Source organism: Ovis canadensis, chromosome 10, assembly GCF_042477335.2.
Source record: "Ovis canadensis isolate MfBH-ARS-UI-01 breed Bighorn chromosome 10, ARS-UI_OviCan_v2, whole genome shotgun sequence".
NCBI lineage: Eukaryota > Metazoa > Chordata > Mammalia > Artiodactyla > Bovidae > Ovis > Ovis canadensis.
Genome location: NC_091254.1, coordinates 25,532,649 through 25,553,413, shown reverse-complemented (window position 1 = coordinate 25,553,413; position 20,765 = coordinate 25,532,649). Strand labels below are relative to the sequence as shown.

The window sequence follows — 20,765 nt, the reverse complement described above, 5'->3', positions numbered from 1 at the left end:
GTCCATTTCGCTAGCTTGAAAACTTAAAAATTAATTCAAATTTTGTGTGTAGTATTTCTTAGGATCCATAAGTAACTGACCAAAAAACTTTTTCATCTGCAGATGCTGTTGCTGATGCAAAAAAATCGCTTGAACTTAATCCAAATAGTTCCACTGCTCTGCTGAGAAAGGGGTAGGCAGCAACTACTCTTCCTGTGGGGTCAGGACTATATATGGTTAAATGAATTTATTGTAAGTTCCCCCCCCAAAATATTTATTTTAGTTGGAAGATAATTACTTTACAATATTGTAATGGTTTTTGCCATACATCAGTATGAATCAGTCATAGGTATACATATGTCCCCTCATCCTGAACTTACCCTCCCTGTGAACTTTATATAAATAGTAAGCTCTGTGTTTATACATTTTATAGCTGAGATAGGATTCAATTTTTGGTATATTTCATACTTCTGTTTTATTAACTGCAGTATGTAATGAGATACAGTTTGTATGTGTGTGTGTAGTTTAGTGATGATTGAAGTAACTGCAGGGTATAGATGAAACTGAATGATTTCAAATCCCTTTTTTGTGTCATCATTTGAAATTTACTGTGTTTAACTGACTAGAGAACATCTATTTCTCACCTAAGCTGTACAGACTACACTTAAAGATGACTGTGTCTGTGTCCTTTATATCCCAGCTTGTTTCTATTAATAAGTGTAACTTTATTCTTTAAGAGTCGGAAGCTTCTTTAATTCCTTAGTGTAACTATATTTTGGAATAAGCAAGTATGTATAATTAATAAATTCCTTCTGAAATGAGTTCCACATTTTTAATGGGAATTAGATGTTACCCTGGTGACTCAGATGGTAAAGAATCTGCCTGCAGTGCAGGAGCCTGGGTTCAATCCTTGGGTGAGGAAGATCCCCTGGAGGAGAAAGTAGCAACCCACTCCAGTATTCCTGCTTGCAAATCCCATGAACAGAGGAGCCTGGCGGGCTACAGTTCATGGAGTCACAAAGAGTCAGACACCACTGAGCGACTGACACACACACAGATGTTACAGTAGAGTATTTTAGAACATCTGTTGGCTTATTAACATGGTTAAATTCTTTTAAAAGAAGAGAAACTTTTTTTTTAAGAAAGAAAGCTATGTTTCATGATCTTATATGTATGTGCTTGTTTTTAATATGCTCATACAGGATATGTGAATACCATGAAAAAAACTATGCTGCTGCTCTAGAAACTTTTACAGAAGGACAGAAATTAAATAGTAAGTATTATAATTATATGTTAGTAAACTAGTCCATTATATCTGTGTATCTTAAATACCATAGCTGAATCTTGTTAGTATAATCTAAAGTTAATTATAGAAACACTTTTTTCTCTCTTAATGACATTTCATGTTGATTGCAGAGTTTGAGTTTACTTAAAATTTGATTAAATTGGCCTTTCTTAGCATTTAAGTCACAGAAAAACTTAGAAACAAAAGAACTGTTTAAACACTCGGTGTACTCCCAGTACTGGTCTGGCTTTTTAGTTTTTCCTAATGGACAAGTGGAAGTTTAACTTGCTCTCACATTCTGAAGTCTATTTAAGTTGTTATTCAGATTGCCGAGATAAGGAAGTCTTAGAAGAAAGATTTTTATTGAGAGGTGAAGTGTAAGTTTGGGTAAAGTATGATAGGGTACAGAAGAAACATGGAACTTTGAGAATATTGTGAATTTCTAAACTGTCTTTTTGAGAAAAATAGATGAAAATTATCCCAACAGTGTGGATATCTATGTATAATATATAGAACTTGTTAAAAGCCAAGTATCAAAAAAAATCTTCAAAATACAAAATGTTGTCAGTAATCTCGTAGATAATTATAGACAACATGGTCTTAATTGTGTTCTCTCATTTTATCTCCCTCTTATGACAGAGTGTTAACCACAGTTCTCTAAGGTGGTAGTTCCTAGCTGGGGATGGTTTTCCTCTGTGGGGGATGTTTGGAGTGTCTGCACTGATTTTTGACTCTCTTGACTGGTAGATGGGAGGTATATCATTGATAGCTCGTGAGGGATGCTGTTCAACATCCTGAACAAGACAGTGCCCACAACAGAAGCATCTGGTCCCAGATGTCAGTAGTGCTGAGGTTGAAAACCCTCATACAAAAGTCATACATGATTATACAATAAAATATATACTGCTTTGAATATTTGCTTTTCTGCTGTGTATCTACTTGAGAAGGGTGACAAGCCCAACTTTGCAAACAAAACCTACAAATTAGGAAAGACGAGATCTAGGCAATAGGAGGTACTCTCAAACTTGGTTATCCCAAGCATGGTATGTGAATAATAGGGCTATTCAGTTACGAAGTTACCATGTATACACTTCGCAAATTCTAGAGTCCAGTTTTCTTGGTGTCTTGTTACATACTTGAAAACCCTGATGAGACATAAGTCACTTCATGTTTAGATTTCTAAGCCCTATTTCTTTTCTTTTTCTTTTTTTTTTTAAGAGCAACAGAAAGTTCCCTGCCTAAATTCCTTCCTTGATACTTTATTATCATGCCACTGACTTTTATCCTAGAATTATTTCAGAGGTGGCCTCAGAAGAGGGTGTCTGCTCTTTGGTTTACTTTCTGTTGAGGATATTTAATTTAAAATCAAATTCATCTTTTAATTCCAGGAAAATCTTATGTTAAACTGTTCAGCTTCCGTTTTATTAGGGTAAAAAATTTTTAACTCCATATTACCTTTTTCCCTCTTTATATGATAGGAATCAGCTTATTTACTGATTAGTTTGAATAATCGGTTCTTCACATTTAGAATTTTTATATAAATGTTCACCTCTAAAATGTGTGTGTATGTATTTTAAGGCCTGTATAGTTGAATTCTGTCTGTAAATTAATGAATTAGAAAATTTCATTTTAAGAAATTTTAAACTTGGTGTTTTTCAGAATAACGATACCTGCAGTTAGCTTAAATTAGTAAACTTTTATTATGATCACTTCTAATAATTTTTCTTAACATTATAATTTATTAGATGCTATGACTTTTTAGATACTGTCATTGCCCTGAGTCTTCAGAAATAATTTGCTTATGTACATGTTTGCCTTGCTGTCTGTGCAGTGAACTGTGATTCACTGTATGTAGTGTCAGTGGTTGTCAAGGAACTTGGAGATACTTAGAGATACAAAACTCTGCAGAATATAAAGATGGTTCTTGTTGTTGAAGGCATGATGATAAGTAAAGCTGCTGAAGAAATAGTAGATAGGATAAGCAACTGCGTTAGACAGCAGGCAGGTGGACAGAGGCTTCTGGGGTCCTCCCCCAACTGACTGCATATTAGGAATCTGATTCAGGTGTGATTTTGTTGTGAGAGGAAGCTCTTTTAAGAGGAAAGGGATGAGGAGAAATGGAGATTACTGAATCTAGGAACCAATAAGGCTGACTGGTTAAAACTGATTTTTTACAAGTCAGAATTCTTCGGGATGAACAAAATAAATATTAAACCTAACTAGTAGCTATAATATTAAGGATAGCTACACACTATTAGGACAGATGATTTTGTCTTAACTTACTGTTGGATCCATAGTTTCTAGAACCTTGTTTGTAAGCTAGTAGGTATGCAGTCAGCATTTGTTGAGTGAGTATGTTAGGTTGTGCAGATGAGTGTTGTTATAGTTTGTTCTTTCTAGGTGCAGATGCTGATTTCATTGCTTGGATTAAAAGGTGTCAAGAAGCTCAGAATGGTAAGTGTGCAGATTTCCCATGGTCTTTCAGTTTAAAAAAGTCAATGTCATTTTTTTGTTTTGATCTTTATTACTTATAATTTAAGTAGTGTGTGTTCTATTAGATTGGGATTTCCAAAGGTATTTTGATTTTTTTACCTGGTTCTTTATGTTGAAAGGGAGATTCGAATGGATTTGTTTTGCAATGGTAAGAAATTACTGAGGAGTCTCAAGTGACTCCAGACTGTAAAATTAAACCACTTTGTCTTATTAGATATGCATGGAGAATTGGTTTCCTTAATAATATGTTTGTGCCTTAGAAATCATGTATGTAATTTTGTCTATACATGTACTGTTATCTGAAAATATTTCTTTTTTATGTTTTTAATAGGATCACAGCACGAGGTGGTAAGTCCAAAGGTTTTAATCCTTTGTGTTTTTACTTAATTATCTTACTATTGAATGTATTTGAGACAGTATTCCGAATGCACTTTCGGGCAGTTCTGCAGGTCTGTAGGACAGTTTTACTTATTTTCTTCCTCCAAATGCTGTCTCTTCCCTTCTTCTTTAAGAACAAGTTAGAGGCCACCAGTGACCCAGGGCAAGTCCTTTAGATTTATTAATAAGTAGTTTAGGAAGGTCTGAATTGGTTAAAAAGAGTCACTTTGTTTCTCAGTGGTCAACATAGATTGTTGCAGAGAGACGGTGAACCAGGATCAGGCGGTATCAGGGAGGCACCATGCAGGTACTCCTCCATAGGTTTCTCCAGGGCAGTTTTGCTATTATTAAGCCTGGAGGTGTTAACACTACATTCCTGAAAATGGTTTTTTAAATGTTACTGTTATTTTCAGTTTAGAGCATTGCTGAATCTTGGAACTGGACATTGTATCTGTAATCTTTTTCAAACATATCTTCTGAAATTCTTTTTTTTTTTTTTGCTGCTTTTGTTTTAGAAGAAAAATGATTTTTGAAATGGAAACTCATAAAATTTTTAAAATGTTGAATATTCTGATTTTTGTGAAGATGAATATTATTTAACATTGATGTATACCATGCTTTGTAGGAAGTTTTCATGTAATTATTCCATATCAAAGTAACTATAGTACTGGGTAAATTAATAATACATACATTTTTAATATGCAGTTACTAAACTAACTCGTAAAAATCTTTCTCTTTCGATTTGCCCAAATCAGTCTGCATCCCAGAGGACTCATCAGTCAAAAATCAAGTAAGGATTTCTTTTTCATAATGCATGATAAATATGCCTAAAGGGAAAAGAAACCCTGTCACTTAATAGTAAGCAAGTCCCTACCTGTGATTTAAGTATTTCTTAGTTTTTAAGATAAATCTTACTAAAGCCTTGAAAAGCTGTAGTTGTAAGACCATTAACCAATTTGAATTAGTATTCCTGTTAAGGTTAACTTAAAACTGGCTTCACATGGTTGCATATTATGTCATCTTTCCATATATTAAGAATAACCTCTTACATTTAAGTTATTATTACATAGGTCAGTAAGTTAGTAGTAGACCTGATAATGTAACTTTACCTGCCTTTTATATTTGGAGCAAATTTTTCATGGAATAATTCTGCATGAATTGAAAGTTACTTGCTGAAGGCAGCAGTTACAGTTGTGAATATAAGTAGCAAGTGAGGATCCCTGATACATAGTGTGTTCATTGAATCAGTGTGGGATTATTTTATACATATTCTATACTCCAGATACCGTAATTATTATTTATGTACCCTACCCCTAACTTAAATAATAATTATGGTGTTTGGAGTATAGAATATATATAAGATAACCCCACAATGGTTTAATAAATATACCACATATCAGGGCACCATGCTTCATCCTGGGAATGTAATAGTGGCAGAATAGATCAATAGCTCTTCTCTCACAGGGTTAATCTGGTCTAATTTGAAAGTGAGGATCCCAGCTTTCAGAGGGAAAGAGACATATGATTAGAATCTTTCAACACACTAATCTTCCCACATACTTTGAGATTGAAGGTAGATGCTGTATTTAATACTGTGCCTGACAGAATGAGTTGAATTATTTTAATTTTAGCTCATTTACTCCTGCTCCCTGAGCTCAGGACTGCCCCCAGCTTTGGTAAAGAGATCCTGGAATATGGGGTTGGGTCCAGTATATCACCTGCTACTGACTTAAACTGATTGCCGCATCCTTCTGAGCCTTTTTTTTTCTTTTTTTTTTGTAAAATTGGGATAGAACTGTTTACTTCTTAGTATTAGGTTGAAATGAGAGGGTAAAACTATTGCTGATGTATTAGAACTATGATCTGTTTAGAATAAATTTTATTGTTTATTTTTAAAATCCCCTGGCGGTCCAGTGGTTAAGAATCCTAGCTTCCACTGAGGGGGCATGGGTTTGATCCCTGTTTGGGGAACTGATCCCGCATGCTGCGTGACGTGGCCAAAAAGAAGAAAAATTAGCTTAACAACACTATTGAGGATCCTTTAGAACCTAAAAAATTATGTAAGTATTTAAATCCACTGGAGAGAGTTGGGGCATCATCTACCTGATTTTCTCTTCCATCAGTACAGATCATGTGGAATTGGTTACATAAAATTACTTCTGTGAGCCAGCAGCTGCTTTGCTATTTTGTTCCTCAAGGTGGAGCTCTTGTTGTTCATCAGATTGTATTTTATCTTGACAGAGCAAAGAAGCAACAACTTTAAGAAATTCAGAAGCTCTAAGTTTCCTTTTTCTTTTTTAATAGGTATGACTGGTATCAAACAGAATCTCAAGTAATCATTACACTTATGATCAAGAATGTTCAGAAGAATGATGTAAAGGTGGAATTTTCAGAAAAAGAGGTCATTATAGTCTTTGAGTTATTTTTTATTGAGATTAAATACTTTTATTTATAAGTGTGTGTGTGTGTGTGTGTGTATGTGTGTGTGTGTGCACTCAGTTGAGTCTGACTCTTTGTGACCCCAGGGACTGTAGCCCACAAAACTCCTCTGTCCATGGAATTTTCCAGGCAAGAATAGTGGAGTGGGTTGCCATTTCCTACTCCAGTTTGTAAATATAGATAGATATTGCAGAATAATTTATAGCGATCTGTCAAGTATGTATCATTTCTTCCTGAGATGATATGAATATGCTGATGAAGATATGAAGCATTCCTTTTCCATTTGGATCATTTTAAGTTTTGAGACAAGAGTATATATACTGTAGGTTATAGCTCATGTGCCTTGTTTCCTCTTTAGATTTGGGATTTAAAGCAAAGTGGGTTGGTAAATATAAAAGACACATTAGGGAACTTTAGACACATTATAACCATGCTTTGGTTACGTTTGTGTGGTACACTTAATGGAAAAGGCCTGCTTCTTTGTTATTACTTTAACCATATTAAATGAGTATGATTTTTAATAGCTTGGTTTCTTAGCATTTAGTGGAAAACCTTGTGATAGATATTTAAGAGAGTTTGTGGCAGAACTAGACGTTTTGCACAAGAATGCTTTTTTTGTTACATGCTGTGCTATTTGGCCCTTGTATCTTGAGTTTCCTTGAGATTTAAATGTATAGTATATGTTATGAAACATACTCTGTTCTTTAATTAGGTATATAAGAGTTTCTGTGAAGAATACCAGGTTGTGTTTTGTTTTTTGTTTGATTGGCGCATTTAGTCCATTCACATTCTTTTTTCCTTTTTTGTCATGGGCAGCGCTATTTAATTTTGGAGTAGAATTGCTTTACAGTGTTTCTGCTGTGCAACAGAGTGAATCAACCATATGTATACACACATCCCTTTACTCTTAAACCCCCTCTGCCTTTCCCCGTCTCACTCCCTAGCTCCTTGTGCTGCGTAGCCGCTTCCCCCAGCCGTCTCGCACGCCATAGCACGCATGCCTGATCGTGCTGCGTAGCCGCTTCCCCCAGCCGTCTCGCACGCCATAGCACGCATGCCTGATCGTGCTGCATAGCCGCTTCCCTCAGCCGTCTCGCACGCCATAACATGCATGCTTAATCGTGCTGTGTAGCCGCTTCCCCCAGCCGTCTCGCACGCCATAGCACGCATGCCTGATCGTGCTGTGTAGCTGCTTCCGCCAGCCGTCTCGCACGCCATAGCACGCATGTCTAACCTGCTTTCCCATTCGTCTCCCCTCCGCTTCCTCCCTTCCCCACCCCCTGCCATGTCCCCGGCTCTGTTCTGTATGTTTTCTTCTCTATTCCTGCCCTGCAGACAGGCTCATCTGTTACCATCTTTCTACATGCCAGATACATGCATTGATACAGGATACTTCTTGTTCTCTTTCTGACTGACTTCACTCTATGACAGACTCTAGATCTATCCACATCACAAATGACCCAGTTTTGTTCCTTTTTATGGCTGAGTAATATTCCATCATATATGTGTACACACACACACATATATGTATGTATATACACATCACATTTTTATCCATACATCTGTTGATGCACATTTAGGTTACTTTCTTGTCTTGGCTATTGTAAATATTGCTGTAATGAACATTGAGGTACATGTGTCCTTTTGAATTATGAAGGATACCAGATTTTTAGAAAGGATTATTTTGAGATTCTTAAATCTTATATTCTATATAAGGTTTTAAAAATACTCTGCAACAGTGCTAAAGTTCTGTAATTATAGTCAGTTTAAGTACTTTACCCTTCTTTAAGTTAATTTATAAAATGTGCTACTAATTTTATGTTCATTAGTTGTCTGCTTTGGTGAAACTTCCTTCTGGAGAGGATTACAGTTTGAAACTGAGACTTCTTCATCCTATAATACCAGAGCAGAGCACGTTTAAAGTACTTTCAACAAAGGTAAGACCATTGAAAAGAGTTGTCACTGGTAATCTTTTCAAAATACAGGAACATTGGTCATCTAGTTATCCCTGTGGTTGTAAACTTATAGATTCTTCTAGCCATATATGTTTAAATTAAATAAGAACAGTAGTTTTTGAATAATAGGTTTTTTCCCCTCCTCTGATTCTAGGAAAATGGAGTTTAAAAATCTAACCTCAGCAGTATTTATATGCTTACTAAGATAGGTATAGTACTTCTTGATAAAACAGCTTCCACTAAAGATACAATGATCAGCATCTTCTTAAGATTCGATACTGATAGTGTTTCTTGTCTTGGACTTGTCAGTTTGGTCCATTGGGATATATAAATACTTTTCTCACACTTCCTTATGGAGTTAAAAATACAGACTATTATAAAGATGAATCTGCTGTTTTGTTTCTTAGTTAAGCTGAATTTTAGGTTACTGTGTTATGAGGGATTAATTGCAGTTTGAAAAACTAATCTATAGATTTCTTTATATTTTCAAAAAGAGTAAAAATATGCAATAAAATTAAAATTCATGGAATATATCAGGTACCAGTCAGAAGATGTAGTAAGAGTATAGTAGGACAGAAGTGTAATTTAGCAGAAAAAATACTGAACTGAAAATAAAAAAATCTGTCTCTGGTTCCTTGCTTGCTCTGTAAGTGTAGACTAGTGATCCACATCACACATGTGATCACGTGATCACACATGATCACAGGGCATGATTTCCATCATCTTGCGAAAATGAGAGAGCTGTGGACTCTGAACTCTGAAATCTTTTCACCTGTAAGATTGTGTGAGGGTGTATGATAAAGAATGATATAAATAAATTTTTTGCATTACTATACCTTTTCTATACACATGTTCTGCAGTGTAGTCGGTTATTTAACTTTTGAGCTGTGTGAATGTTCCACTCGTCTAGAATCAGGGTTGGCTTATGTCACGAAGAATGATAACTGGGTCTTGTAGAAAGAAGAGAGCATCTGCAGAGGGTTGGAGCAGGAAGTGCAAAGTAAAGAAGCAGTAGTTTTTGCATCTAGTTAAAAATGATCTGCTTAAAACTATCTGAAGAGTGAATCATACAGAGCTGTTTATTTAGGAGGCAGAGACAGGAAACAGTTGCTTGGACGACAGAAAGTGAGAAAAAGGATGACATCTTCTGAAGATTTTAGTCTTACTGGCCCCGTCTACATTGGACAGAATTTGTTTAATAATATTGGGTAAAATAAGCAGAGAACTACAACTCGATTTGACGCGGAGATGTCAGAATATTAGGAGCTGGCATTTACATCTTTCTATTGAGAGGTTGTAATGCATGTCTCTTTGAAGTAATTTAAATTGATTTGTGTGAAAATATGGCAAGTAACTTCAAAACCTGTTTCCACTTTGTATAATGCAAGAGGGTGTTTGGTGACTGCACAGGCCTGTGTGGCCAGAATGGAGGCTGTAACTGAGCACTGTCAGTTTTTATTCCCCTTTGGATCATGTGAGTGCTTGATTGTGACCGTTCCCCGAAGCCCTCTTGCTGTTTTCCCAGCTGACCTTTCTCCCCCCTTGGTCCTTTCTTTAAATGCTACATAGCTACTACCCTTCTCTGTATGGTAGTTTGTTTATATATACATTTATTTCTCTTACTTTTTGTAAGTCTTCTAAAGCTGAGAAGCTGTCTTACTTGAATCTCTGTATGTGCTTCAGGAAAAGTTGCCAGATAAAGTACAGGTGGTGGTGGTTTAGTCGCTAAGTTGTGTCCGGCTCTTGAGACCCCATGGGCTGTAGCCTGCGAGGCTCCTTTGTCCAAGGGATTTTCCAGGCAAGAATACTGGAGTAGGTTGCCATTTCCTTCTCCAGGGGATCTTCCCAACCCAGGAATCGAACCCGGGTCTCCTGCATTGCAGGCAGATTCTTTACCAACTGAGCTATGAGGGAAGCCCTAAAGTACAGGATGTGCAATTAACTTTACATACAGTAAATAATTTTAAGATACAAATACCTTCCATTTGCTAAATTTGGCAATCCTAGCCCTGTACACTGTATGTCCTGAGTAGGTGGTCAGTAATTATTCAGAGAATGAATTTAAATTGCATTCTGATATTGGCCTTACCAAATTTGCAGAGTGTAATAAGTGTCTTCATGCTTAGGTTTACAGGTAAAAAGAAACTGAGGTTCATGGACTTTAAATGCTTTCCCCAAGTTTCAAGTTACTGAATTGTTCAGCATGGCCCAGGAAGAATATTTAGACTTTTGTTTCTTTTCTTAGGTTTGTCTAAGTTCTGGACTAAAAAATTTAGATTTGAAGGATATATTCTGGAGGATGATTATTTTCACTGTTCTAACCCAAAGTAATATATTTTACTTTGTTAAGCTATCTGTTTTTAAGCTGTGTTTTATGGGAAACAAATAGAAAGAATTGTACCTAATTAGATCCTAAGGGAAATGACATTTTTGAATCCTTTTTTATACAGCAGAGGGAGTCAGTATTAAAATATTAAAAATAAAATCTTTCTCTGGGTTACTGAGGCTTTATTGATGTCACTAGAAGGGGAAAATAGTAATTTTCTTTTCATATGTTTGCAGGTGGATTGAGAAAAGGGTGCATTTTGCTTGGGAAAATCTGCTTGATATTAGAGATTCTGTAAAATCTGTGGTTTAAAAGGGCTGTTTCTCTGCCTTTTGAGAATCCTGTTTTCTTTCCTACTTTCAAATAAATAGTGCATGTTGCATATTTATGTATAACTGTTGGTTAAGTGTTATTCAAATGAAATATAATTTGCAGTGAAGATAGGAAGTGTTAGTACCCTTCAATTATTGAAATAGCATTTCTTAACTTTTTTTTTTTTTTTTTGCCATGCCACACGGCTTGCAGGATTTTAGTTCCTTGACCAGGGATTGAACCTGGCCCCAGCAGTAAAAGCGCCAAGTCCTAACCACTGGAGTGCCAGGGAATTTCCCTTAACTAAATATTTTACAATATAGTATCTAATGTCTTTTTTTAAAGTCAGAATTCATATATATATATATATATATATATATATTTTAGTACCACTGATGGTTATTTCTTCCTTCTACTGAATACCAGCTTATATATCTGCTTGCTGATCCAGTTTTTAAAATTAAGAAACTTAATTTTTAAATTTCATTTTGTTAATCTCATGACAGTATTCTCTCAACACAACCATAGGATTTATCTTCAGTAACAGCTATGCTGTAAAATACTCATTTTAAAGATTAATATTCACTCCAAGAAAAATTGCTGTTGCAGAAATGTTCTTGTGTTCCTATTTTTAGTCAGTAATTTTGTGTATTATGTCAATATAAAATATGAAGCTTTTAACTGGAATTGTGGGAAAAAAAGATGTGTGTCTTAGAGACAGGTAGCCTCCTTCTCCCTTCTTAACACACTAAAATTTTACAAGTTTTAGTATTCTTTTTTAAAATATTCGTGTAAGAATCTTAATTATGATATGATGGGATTGGAGGTGTCTGGTCAGGATACTCCTGCTGTTTTAAACACAGATGTGTGTAGAGTTTTGGATTATTGTTTTGTTAGTGCTGTTTGATGTGGTAGTGGTGGTAATAAGGTGTTTTTTTTTTTTAAATAACTGTTTAGTTGCTGATAGCCACAAATTGCAGATCTTGGAGTATATTCTTGCTGCCTTTTCTATTAATGGATGTATGTATATTTTCAAAAGAAAAGATTTCACTGTCCATGCTATCTGTAGCTGTCTTGTTAAATTTAGTGTGCAGTATGGATTTTTTTCCCGTGCTCTTAGATGTTTTCCAGCAAAGTATTTCATCATATGCATTTACTATAGCTTACTGAGCCAGTGCCAGGTTGTGTGGCCTGTAAAGAATTACAGTAGCTAACTGTTTTGATAGCTGTGTATTATCCTATGAAATCCTCACAGTTACTACATGGTGCCAGTATTGTCACTACCTTTTTACAGGTATGGAAACCGAGCCCAGAGATGTGAAATAATGTGCTCAGATGTTTGAGCTAATTGTAGCAGTGATGAAGAGACTCCTAATAGCATTCACTTACTTGCCAGACACAGTGCTACATTGTTTTCATATATGGTTTTGTTTATTCCTCATAAGAACCTTAAGTGAGCTATGCCCCTGTTATTCAGTCACTGAGTTGCATGTAATCCTTTGCAACCCCACAGACTGCAGCACGCCAGGCTTCACTGTCCTTCACTATCTCGGAGTTTGCTCAGATTCATGTCCATTGAGTTGGTGATGCTGTCTAACCATCTCCTCTGCCGCTCTCTTCTTTGCCCTTCAGTCTTTCCCAGCATCAGGGTCTTTTCCATTGTCAGCTCTGCGCATCAGGTGGCCAGTGTATTAGAGCGTCAGCTTCAGCATCAGTCCTTGCAGTGAATGTTCAGGGTTGATTTCCTTAAGCATTGACTGGTTTGATTTCCTTACAGTCCAAGGGACTCTCAAGAGGCTTCTCCAGCACCACAGTTCGAAAACATGAGTTTTTCCATGCTCAGCTTCTTTGTGGTCCAACTCTCACATCCATGTATGACTACTGGAAAAACCATAGCTTTAACTATATGGACCTTTGTCAGCAAAGGGATGTCTTTGCTTTTTAATACTCTTGTCTAGGTTAGTCATAGCTTTCCTTTCAAGGACCAAGCGTCATTTAATTTCATGGCTGCAGTCACCATCTGCAGTGATTTTGGAGCCCAAGAAAAGAAAATCTGTGACTGCTTCCGCTTTTTTCCCCATCTGTTTGCCTTGCAGTGATGGGACCAGATGCCATGATCTTAGCTTTTGAATGCTGAGGTTTTTTTTTTTTTTAAATAATCAATTAATTTTAATTGGAGGCTAATTACTTTACAATATTGTATTGGTTTTGCCATACGTTGACATGAATCCACCATGGGTGTACACGTGTTCCCCATCCTGAACCCCCCTTCCCACTTCCCTCCCCATCCCATCCTTCTGGGTCATCCCAGTGCACCAGTCTTGAGCACCCTGTCTCATGCATTGAACCTGGACTGGCGATCTGTTTCACATATGATAATATACAATGCTATTTTCTCAGGTCATCCCACCCTCGCTTTCTCCCACGGAGTCCAAAAGTCTGTTCTTTATATCTGTGTCTCTTCCTGTCTTGCATAAAGGGTTATCGTTACCATCTTTCTAAATTCCATGTATATGCGTTAATATACTGTATTGGTGTTAAGCCAGCTTTTTCACTCTCCTCTTCTACCCTCATCAAGAGGCTGTTTAGTTCCTCTTCACTTTCTTAATAGGTAGGCCCTATTAATCCCATTTTACACGAGAAACTAGACCTCAGTGAGATTTGTCGTACATCCAGCAAGTGACACCTATTTGACTCTTCTCTTGTAGAATTACACTACTGGCTGTTTTTGACTTGTTCACAACTTCTGCTTATGTCCTCCCTCCTCTCTAAAATGTGGATGGTTTTCCTCTTACGGGGCTTTTCTGTTGGGTGAGGTACATGAAGCACTTAGTACTTGGGGAATGTAACAGGTGCTCAATAAGTATTGCTGCTGTTATTTAATTTTCATTATTTACATTTTTATTTGGGTTTTAAAATCAGTAAATGCACATCATAGAAAATTTGGAAAAATATTAGGGACCTGAGAAAGTAATGTCTCATTACTGATGACATTTTGGCATACTTCCTTCCAGATAATTAGGTATTTCCCAAAACTTAGGTCTGTTGCTTACAGAATGGACACTGGAATTTTTTGTTTATGGGAGTGTCTCTTCTGATTGATTTCTTCAAGAAGAATCAAGGTGGTGAGGGGCCCTATGCACCAGCATAGTGCCTGGCTCACAGTAGGCACTCAGTACTCGTTTGAGCTGTGCTGTTAGAACATTGGGGAAGGTGATTCATGCATTACCATCCTTTGCATTAAAAACGTTATAAAATGATTTGAAAATAAAAATAAAGACAGCAGATGTACGTTCTGGCCTCAGGGAGACTGAGCTATTCTAAGAGTTTTGATACAGAAGTTAAATGTGCAAAGAGCTGAGTGAGAGAACATTGGGAAAGCTGCGTTCTAAAGATCAAGGAACACTAATGACTGGATCTTTGAAACAGATGGTTCTCAAAAGTTTGCCAAAAAAAAAAAAAAAAAAGTTGACCAGTAAGCTGCACAGCTCTCTAGTCTCTGGTAAAGATTCCTTCACCATCAATCTGTAGTAAGTAAAGACTCACCTTTTTTTAAGAAGATGGTCTCTGGATGCCGTGACCCTTTAGAAGTAATGGCTTTTCTTTAAATCTAAATTTCCTTTCATTGGAAAAAATTAAATTTTCTGCTGTGCAAAGGAGAGCTTAGAAATGGGGGGTGGTACGCATAATATTGAACACTGACAACCCAGCACACAGGGATTCTTACTAGTAGTCTTAGTACTGCTTGGGACCTTGTGGCACATTGAAAGCCTTCTCTGTGCCTATGAGAGCTGCATTCACGCAAATCATCAAAGTTTTAAGTTATCTTTAAATTACTTTTGACTTAAATGAAAATAGAATGGCTGATTAATAGTCCCAGTAAAAATATCTGAAGTTGGACTGGTGGTATTTTGCAAAGTATCTGTCAAAGTATCTGTCAGAATCACTTTTAAGAGCATATATAAGCATTAAAGTGAAGTAGATATAAAAAGGAATTCATAGAAAATTAGTCTCTCCCCTTTTGCCTTTTAAGAAAGCCGCTTTAAATGCTTTATTCTGTGCATTTCTTTTAATGAATGGAGTAAGCATACTTTCAAGTTCAAGGCAGCTTGTCTCAGTTGAAATAGGTTGTTACTTAGAGCTCTGACTTTGGCTTTATAAAGGCCTCTTTGTTCATAATGCACAATTACTCAGGTTGTAGTGGCTTTCAGAGATGCCGGTGCTAGTGTGTGCTGCTATTCAGGTGAAGCGAGGGACTTTTTATAGGCAGTTCTTAGTACAGGAAAACGTGGTGTGAGCATGGGGTGCCCCATGACTGAAGTCAGTTAAGGATACTGGTGATGTACACACTGCTTGTGAAGTCTCCATTTCTAGATAAGTTGAAAATTAAAGGAGCAAGATGCAGTTAGATGCAGTTTTAAATTTTAGTATATTAATAGTCCTTTTCAGTAATTGATTTTGTGTCATTCCTGACTATTGGATTTCTGTCCCTTTTTGATAAAGATCTCAACAGTGACAACTGAAAATGACCAGAGTCCTCATACTGTGTATGAGAAAATATTGGTAGTATTTTGCTTTATGAAAGTTAAGTCATAGTTCACTTTACAGAATTCTGGAGATCTTGTAAATGTTTGTTTTTATTCATGTAGAATTTAAAATACATACATTACATGTAAAAGACTGATTGTTTTGCTTCTTTTCCAGTGAGATTTGTCTCATGTTTTTTCTCTTAAACATTTTTTGTTACATTTCTGGGCACCTTAAGAAAAGGTCCACACCCCTTTTATACCCATCACTTCATATCTGACTGAAAATACTGGCAGATTACTGTTAGTGTTTTGTTAAAGTATTTTAAAATGAAGATTTTTAAGGATTTTCTCCCTAAACTCTTTTGGTAGAAAGATTACCAGCAATTGCTACTTTAAATGACTCATCTTCACCAAAAAGATCAAAGAACCAAAGTGGACATAATAGGCTTGTCTTTGGGGTTTTTTTCCTACTTAAAAAGTTGTAATTATTTTCTTAGAAGAAACATTAGAATATAAAATTCTAACTTGATTCTTAAAACTATTTGCATAATGGTTATTACTGTGTTTACCAGCACTATAAATGCTGATTTTTGCTAGGCTCAAATTGGGGCTGAGCATTATTTGAATAAGGAGAACGTAAGGTGATAAGTGCTCTGTGAGTGTGTGTTAGGTAGATTCTGGGGGAGCAGCCTTGATTAGAGAGTAAAGGATTCTTTTAGGAAGCTTTTAACATTTCGTTGTAATAAGCGGCCTTAGTTTAGCACTCAGAAGCTCTTCATAGTCTGTCTTACACCTTTTTCCATTTGTATTTTTCTCTGCTTTAACAAAAATTCTGGACTTGAGACAAACTGATCTTTTCACTGGCTGATAACACTGTCCTTTCTCACCTCGGGGCTCCAGTTTTTGACAGTTCGCTTTGCTTCTGGAGACCCTTGCCATCACTGTAAATGCTCCTGCTTCTCACAGCCCTCAAGGTGCCTGGAAACCTTCCTGTTCACAGCCAGTGTGATCTCTCCTGAGTGTTTAGAACATTTAGTTGCCTTTCTTCAAGTGCTTCACACACTACTGAGTGGTCAGGGATGACCACATATTATTTTTTAATATGTAAAAAAATCCCTCACATTTCTGAAGGCTATACCTTGCTCACGGTAGATGTTTGATGATTACTGAACCAATGATTGTAAAAATGTTATCATTACTTGTGTTATCAAAGCAGGTCCAATGCACAATAAGCCAAACACTAAGACACTGATATTTGCAAAAGAGAGTTTATTCTTGAGGCAGCTGAATGACGAGACAGGAGAACAACAACAAAAAATCTTATATCTGCCTCTCCAGAGGTGACAGACTTGGGATATTTATGGGATAAAGAAGCAAGGTGATCTGAGGGGTGGGGGAAGGGAAGGATGATAAAGTGAAGTCATTGGTGTCCTGCAGGGGCATATCTGAGTTACACGTTTCTTCGTGAGATGCATGTTCAGAAAATGGCATTAGCATATTCTGAGGGTGACATATTTTGGCCCTCTGAGGTCAAACACTCATGGAGCCCCAGTTGAATGGTCAGTGGCCTGGGCATGACTAGCTCTATGTTCCAGGAAAAGTTGCCATTACTGTTGTGTGTTAATCGCTCAGTTGTGTCTGACTCTTCGCAGCCCCATGGACTGTAGCCCCCCACCAGGCTCCTCTGTCCGTGGGATTCTCCAGGCAGGAATACTGGAGTGGGTTGCCATTTCCTGCTCTGGGGGATCTTCCCAGCCCAGGCGTTGAACCCCAGTCTCCTGCATTGCAGGCGGATGCTTTACCGTCTGCAAAAGTAATAGTGGTTTTGAATTGTTGAACTTTGCCTTTTGATATTAGAACACCTTCTTATATAAATGTGGATATGTTATACATCATTTTAATGCACATTTCTCCCTTTTTTTTTTTTTGCTAATGACTTACTACTTGCTGTTTATATTTATTTTAGACTAGGGAAATGATGTTAGATAAAAAGAAAAATTTGAGCAATTATCTTATTTGAGTTCAAAATGGGTCATAAAGCTGCAGAGACAACTCAAATCAACAACTCATTTGGCCCAGAAACTGCTAATGGATGTACATCGAAGCTGATCCTCTTTCAGCTATGTGAGACGTTGCCAAAGAACTCAGTGTCGACCATTCGGTGGTCATTTGGCATTTGAAGCAAATTGGAAAGGTGAAAAAACTGGATAAGTGGGTGCCTCGTAAGCTGACTGCAAATCAAAAAACCATTGTTTGGAAGTGTCATCTTCCCTTATCCTTTGCAACAACAGTGAACCATTTCTCAGTGGATTGTGACGAATGGTAAGTAGATTTTGTACAGTTGGCAATGACCAGCTCAGTGGTTGGACCAAGAAGACGCTCCAAAGCACTTCCCAAAGCTAAACTTGCACCAGAAAAGGTTAGGGTCCCTTTTTGGTGGTCTGCTGCCTGTCCATCGACTATAACTTTCTGAAACCATTACATCTGAGACGTATGCTCAGCAGATCGATGAGATGCACCAAAAACTGCTGTGCCTGCAGCTGGCTTTGCTCAATAGAAAGGGCCCAGTTCGTCTGCATGACAGTGCCCAACTGCATATTGACAACCAGCACTTCAGAAATTAAACGAATTGGGCTGTGAGGTTTTGCATCATCTGCCATATTCACCTGGCCACTCACCAGTGGCTACCACTTCTTCAAGGATCTCGACAGCTTTTTGAAGGAAAAATGCTTCCACAACCAGCAGGAGGCAGAACATGCTTTCAAGAGTTCATTCAATCCTGAAGCACTGATTTTTATGGTACAGGAATAAACAAACTTATTTCTTGTTGGCAAAAATGTGTTGATTGTAATGGTTCCTATTTTGATTGATACAGATGTGTTTGAACCTAGTTATAATGATTTAAAATTCATGGTCAAAAAAAAAAAAATTTCATGGTCCAAAACTGCAGTTGGTTTTTCACCAGTGGGTCACTAATATAATGACCCATACATCGGAGGTGTTGTATATAGTGGGTGCTTAAAAGTGTCTTCATGCTACATGAAACTTGGAGGGTATGCAATTTGCAAGAACAATTAAAGTGACTTTAGTCAATAAAGGCAAGTTGCAGGATGTTATTATTAAGCAAGTTATAATTTAAGGGATCTAACTCATGACTTAGTTTTACTTGTTTTGATATTTTTATACAATGAAATAAGTTTTTCTACTCTGAAACAGGTTAATGTATACACATACATAGTAACTCCTTTAGAACAGTGGTGAGCACTGTTAACATTTGGGGCTGGGTAATTCTTTGTTGTGGGTGTTACCCTGTATGTTATAGGATATTTATATTTAGTAGCACCGCTTGCCTTTCCTTAGGAGCTTCCCAGGTCGCTCAGTGGTAAAAAAAAAAAAAAAAAAGGCCACCTCCGAATGCTGGAGATGCAGGAGACACTGGTTCAACCCCTGGGTGGGGAAGAGCCCCTGGAGGAGGAACTGGCAACCCACTGCAGTATTCTTGCTAGGAAAATCCCTTAGATGGAGGAGCCTGGTGGGCTACAGTCTGTGGGTTGCAGAGTCGGACAGGACTGAGCAACTGAGCAGATACACACACAGCCTCTCCTCACCTGTGCCTCAGTTGTGATGACCCAACAGTGTTTCCAGACATTGCCAAATATCCCCTCGGGGACAAAATCACCCCAGTTGAGGACACTGCTTTAAAAGAAGAAAAGCATGTGGATTTCTAGATTCTTAATTGTAGTTTAGAGTGTGTATGTATATTGTTTTTGAAGGTGGCTTTTAAGTAGAAACAAAGTAATTGTTTCAGAGTTCTCCGAATTTAGCTTTGTAATTTAGCTTTGGAAGCAAGGACACTATTAATTCTTATGAAACATTGATAACTGAAGGAAATTGCTTTTTTTTTTAAACTGTTCTGTGTATTTTACATTGAATAATTGATTTTTTTTGGTGTCTCCTCCAGATTGAAATTAAAATGAAAAAGCCAGAGGCTGTGAGATGGGAAAAGCTAGAGGGGCAAGGAGATGTGCCTAACCCCAAACCGTTCATAGCAGGTTTGTTTTCTGGCCTTGATGCGCTTTGGATTCATGTTGTGTTATATAGTTGAAATTAAATAGTGATGAGTATTCTTTCTACTTCATTATTTATGTTCTCAAGATAAAATACATGGAGTATAATGTTGCTCTGTAATGAATACAAACTATTTCTTAATGGTGGTTCTAACTTCTTAAACTCCATAAGAATACAAATGAATGGCATCAGAGCCCAGAGGGAAGTGGAGTTCATTGTTTACCGTGGCAGTTTGTGACATTGGCTGGGGGTTGTTTTTGTGTGTTGGCCTTTCCCGTTTTTTATGTGTAATAGTTTTACTCTGCTGATAAATTTCCCACTCTTCCTTTCTCCCCTCTTATTTATGCCTTTCTGTTTCTTCTAATATAGTCAACTCTTAATTTCCTGGAATTTCAGGGCTTCCCAGAGAAAAGTATCTAGCACATTTCACTATTTTTCTAAGAGGTGGAGGCAGACAGCTGACGAAGGCCTAAGGCAAGCCTATGAGTAGAGTAGAAAACAAGGGTTGATTGCTTAATCCTTTAAGGAAAAGACTGCTTTATGTTGGGGTCAGTTCTAAGCATAGGCAGTAGACAGGTGTTTTTCTAACGCAGTGATTAATCTGTGGGACACGCTTAGACCTAAAGTCTAAGGCTGTTTTATAGCAATGACCTCATTAATGAATGGAGAGAGATTACCTTTTGATTAGAGATAATGCTCTGATTTGATGACCAAAATGAGGTAACTTTGTTTCAGCTACTTTTTGATTTTTCACTGCTTTCTTCTGTAGTATAAAATACAGTTTCATTGTGGCACCTTGTAGAAAATGCCAAGTTTACCAGTAGAGCATTCATCTTCAAATTTTATTTTGAGATAACGTTAGGTTCTAATAGAAGTTGCAGAAATTTAGAGTTCCCATGTACCCTTCACCCAGTTCCCTGCATGACACTGTCATAGCTAACCTACAGCATAATTAGCAGAGCCAGGAAATTTACCCTCCCAGATAATTTTTAGGAATCGAA

The 20,765-nt window shown here is 37.0% G+C and overlaps 1 protein-coding gene across 4 annotated transcripts in view; it reads left to right on the top strand.

The window, feature by feature from the left end:
* SUGT1 (SGT1 homolog, MIS12 kinetochore complex assembly cochaperone) overlaps nucleotides 1–20,765 on the top strand; it is a 40,232-nt gene that overhangs the window by 7,555 nt on the left and 11,912 nt on the right. For 3 of the 4 annotated variants that reach the window (XM_069602170.1, XM_069602172.1, XM_069602173.1), the window contains exons 4-11: nucleotides 103–172; nucleotides 1,182–1,252; nucleotides 3,665–3,718; nucleotides 4,089–4,105; nucleotides 4,891–4,925; nucleotides 6,440–6,536; nucleotides 8,404–8,511; nucleotides 19,658–19,748. In XM_069602170.1, coding sequence (XP_069458271.1) covers nucleotides 103–172; nucleotides 1,182–1,252; nucleotides 3,665–3,718; nucleotides 4,089–4,105; nucleotides 4,891–4,925; nucleotides 6,440–6,536; nucleotides 8,404–8,511; nucleotides 19,658–19,748 — 543 coding nt within the window. The remainder of the gene's footprint in view (nucleotides 1–102; nucleotides 173–1,181; nucleotides 1,253–3,664; nucleotides 3,719–4,088; nucleotides 4,106–4,890; nucleotides 4,926–6,439; nucleotides 6,537–8,403; nucleotides 8,512–19,657; nucleotides 19,749–20,765) is intronic. The other variant, XM_069602171.1, reaches the window with a different exon arrangement.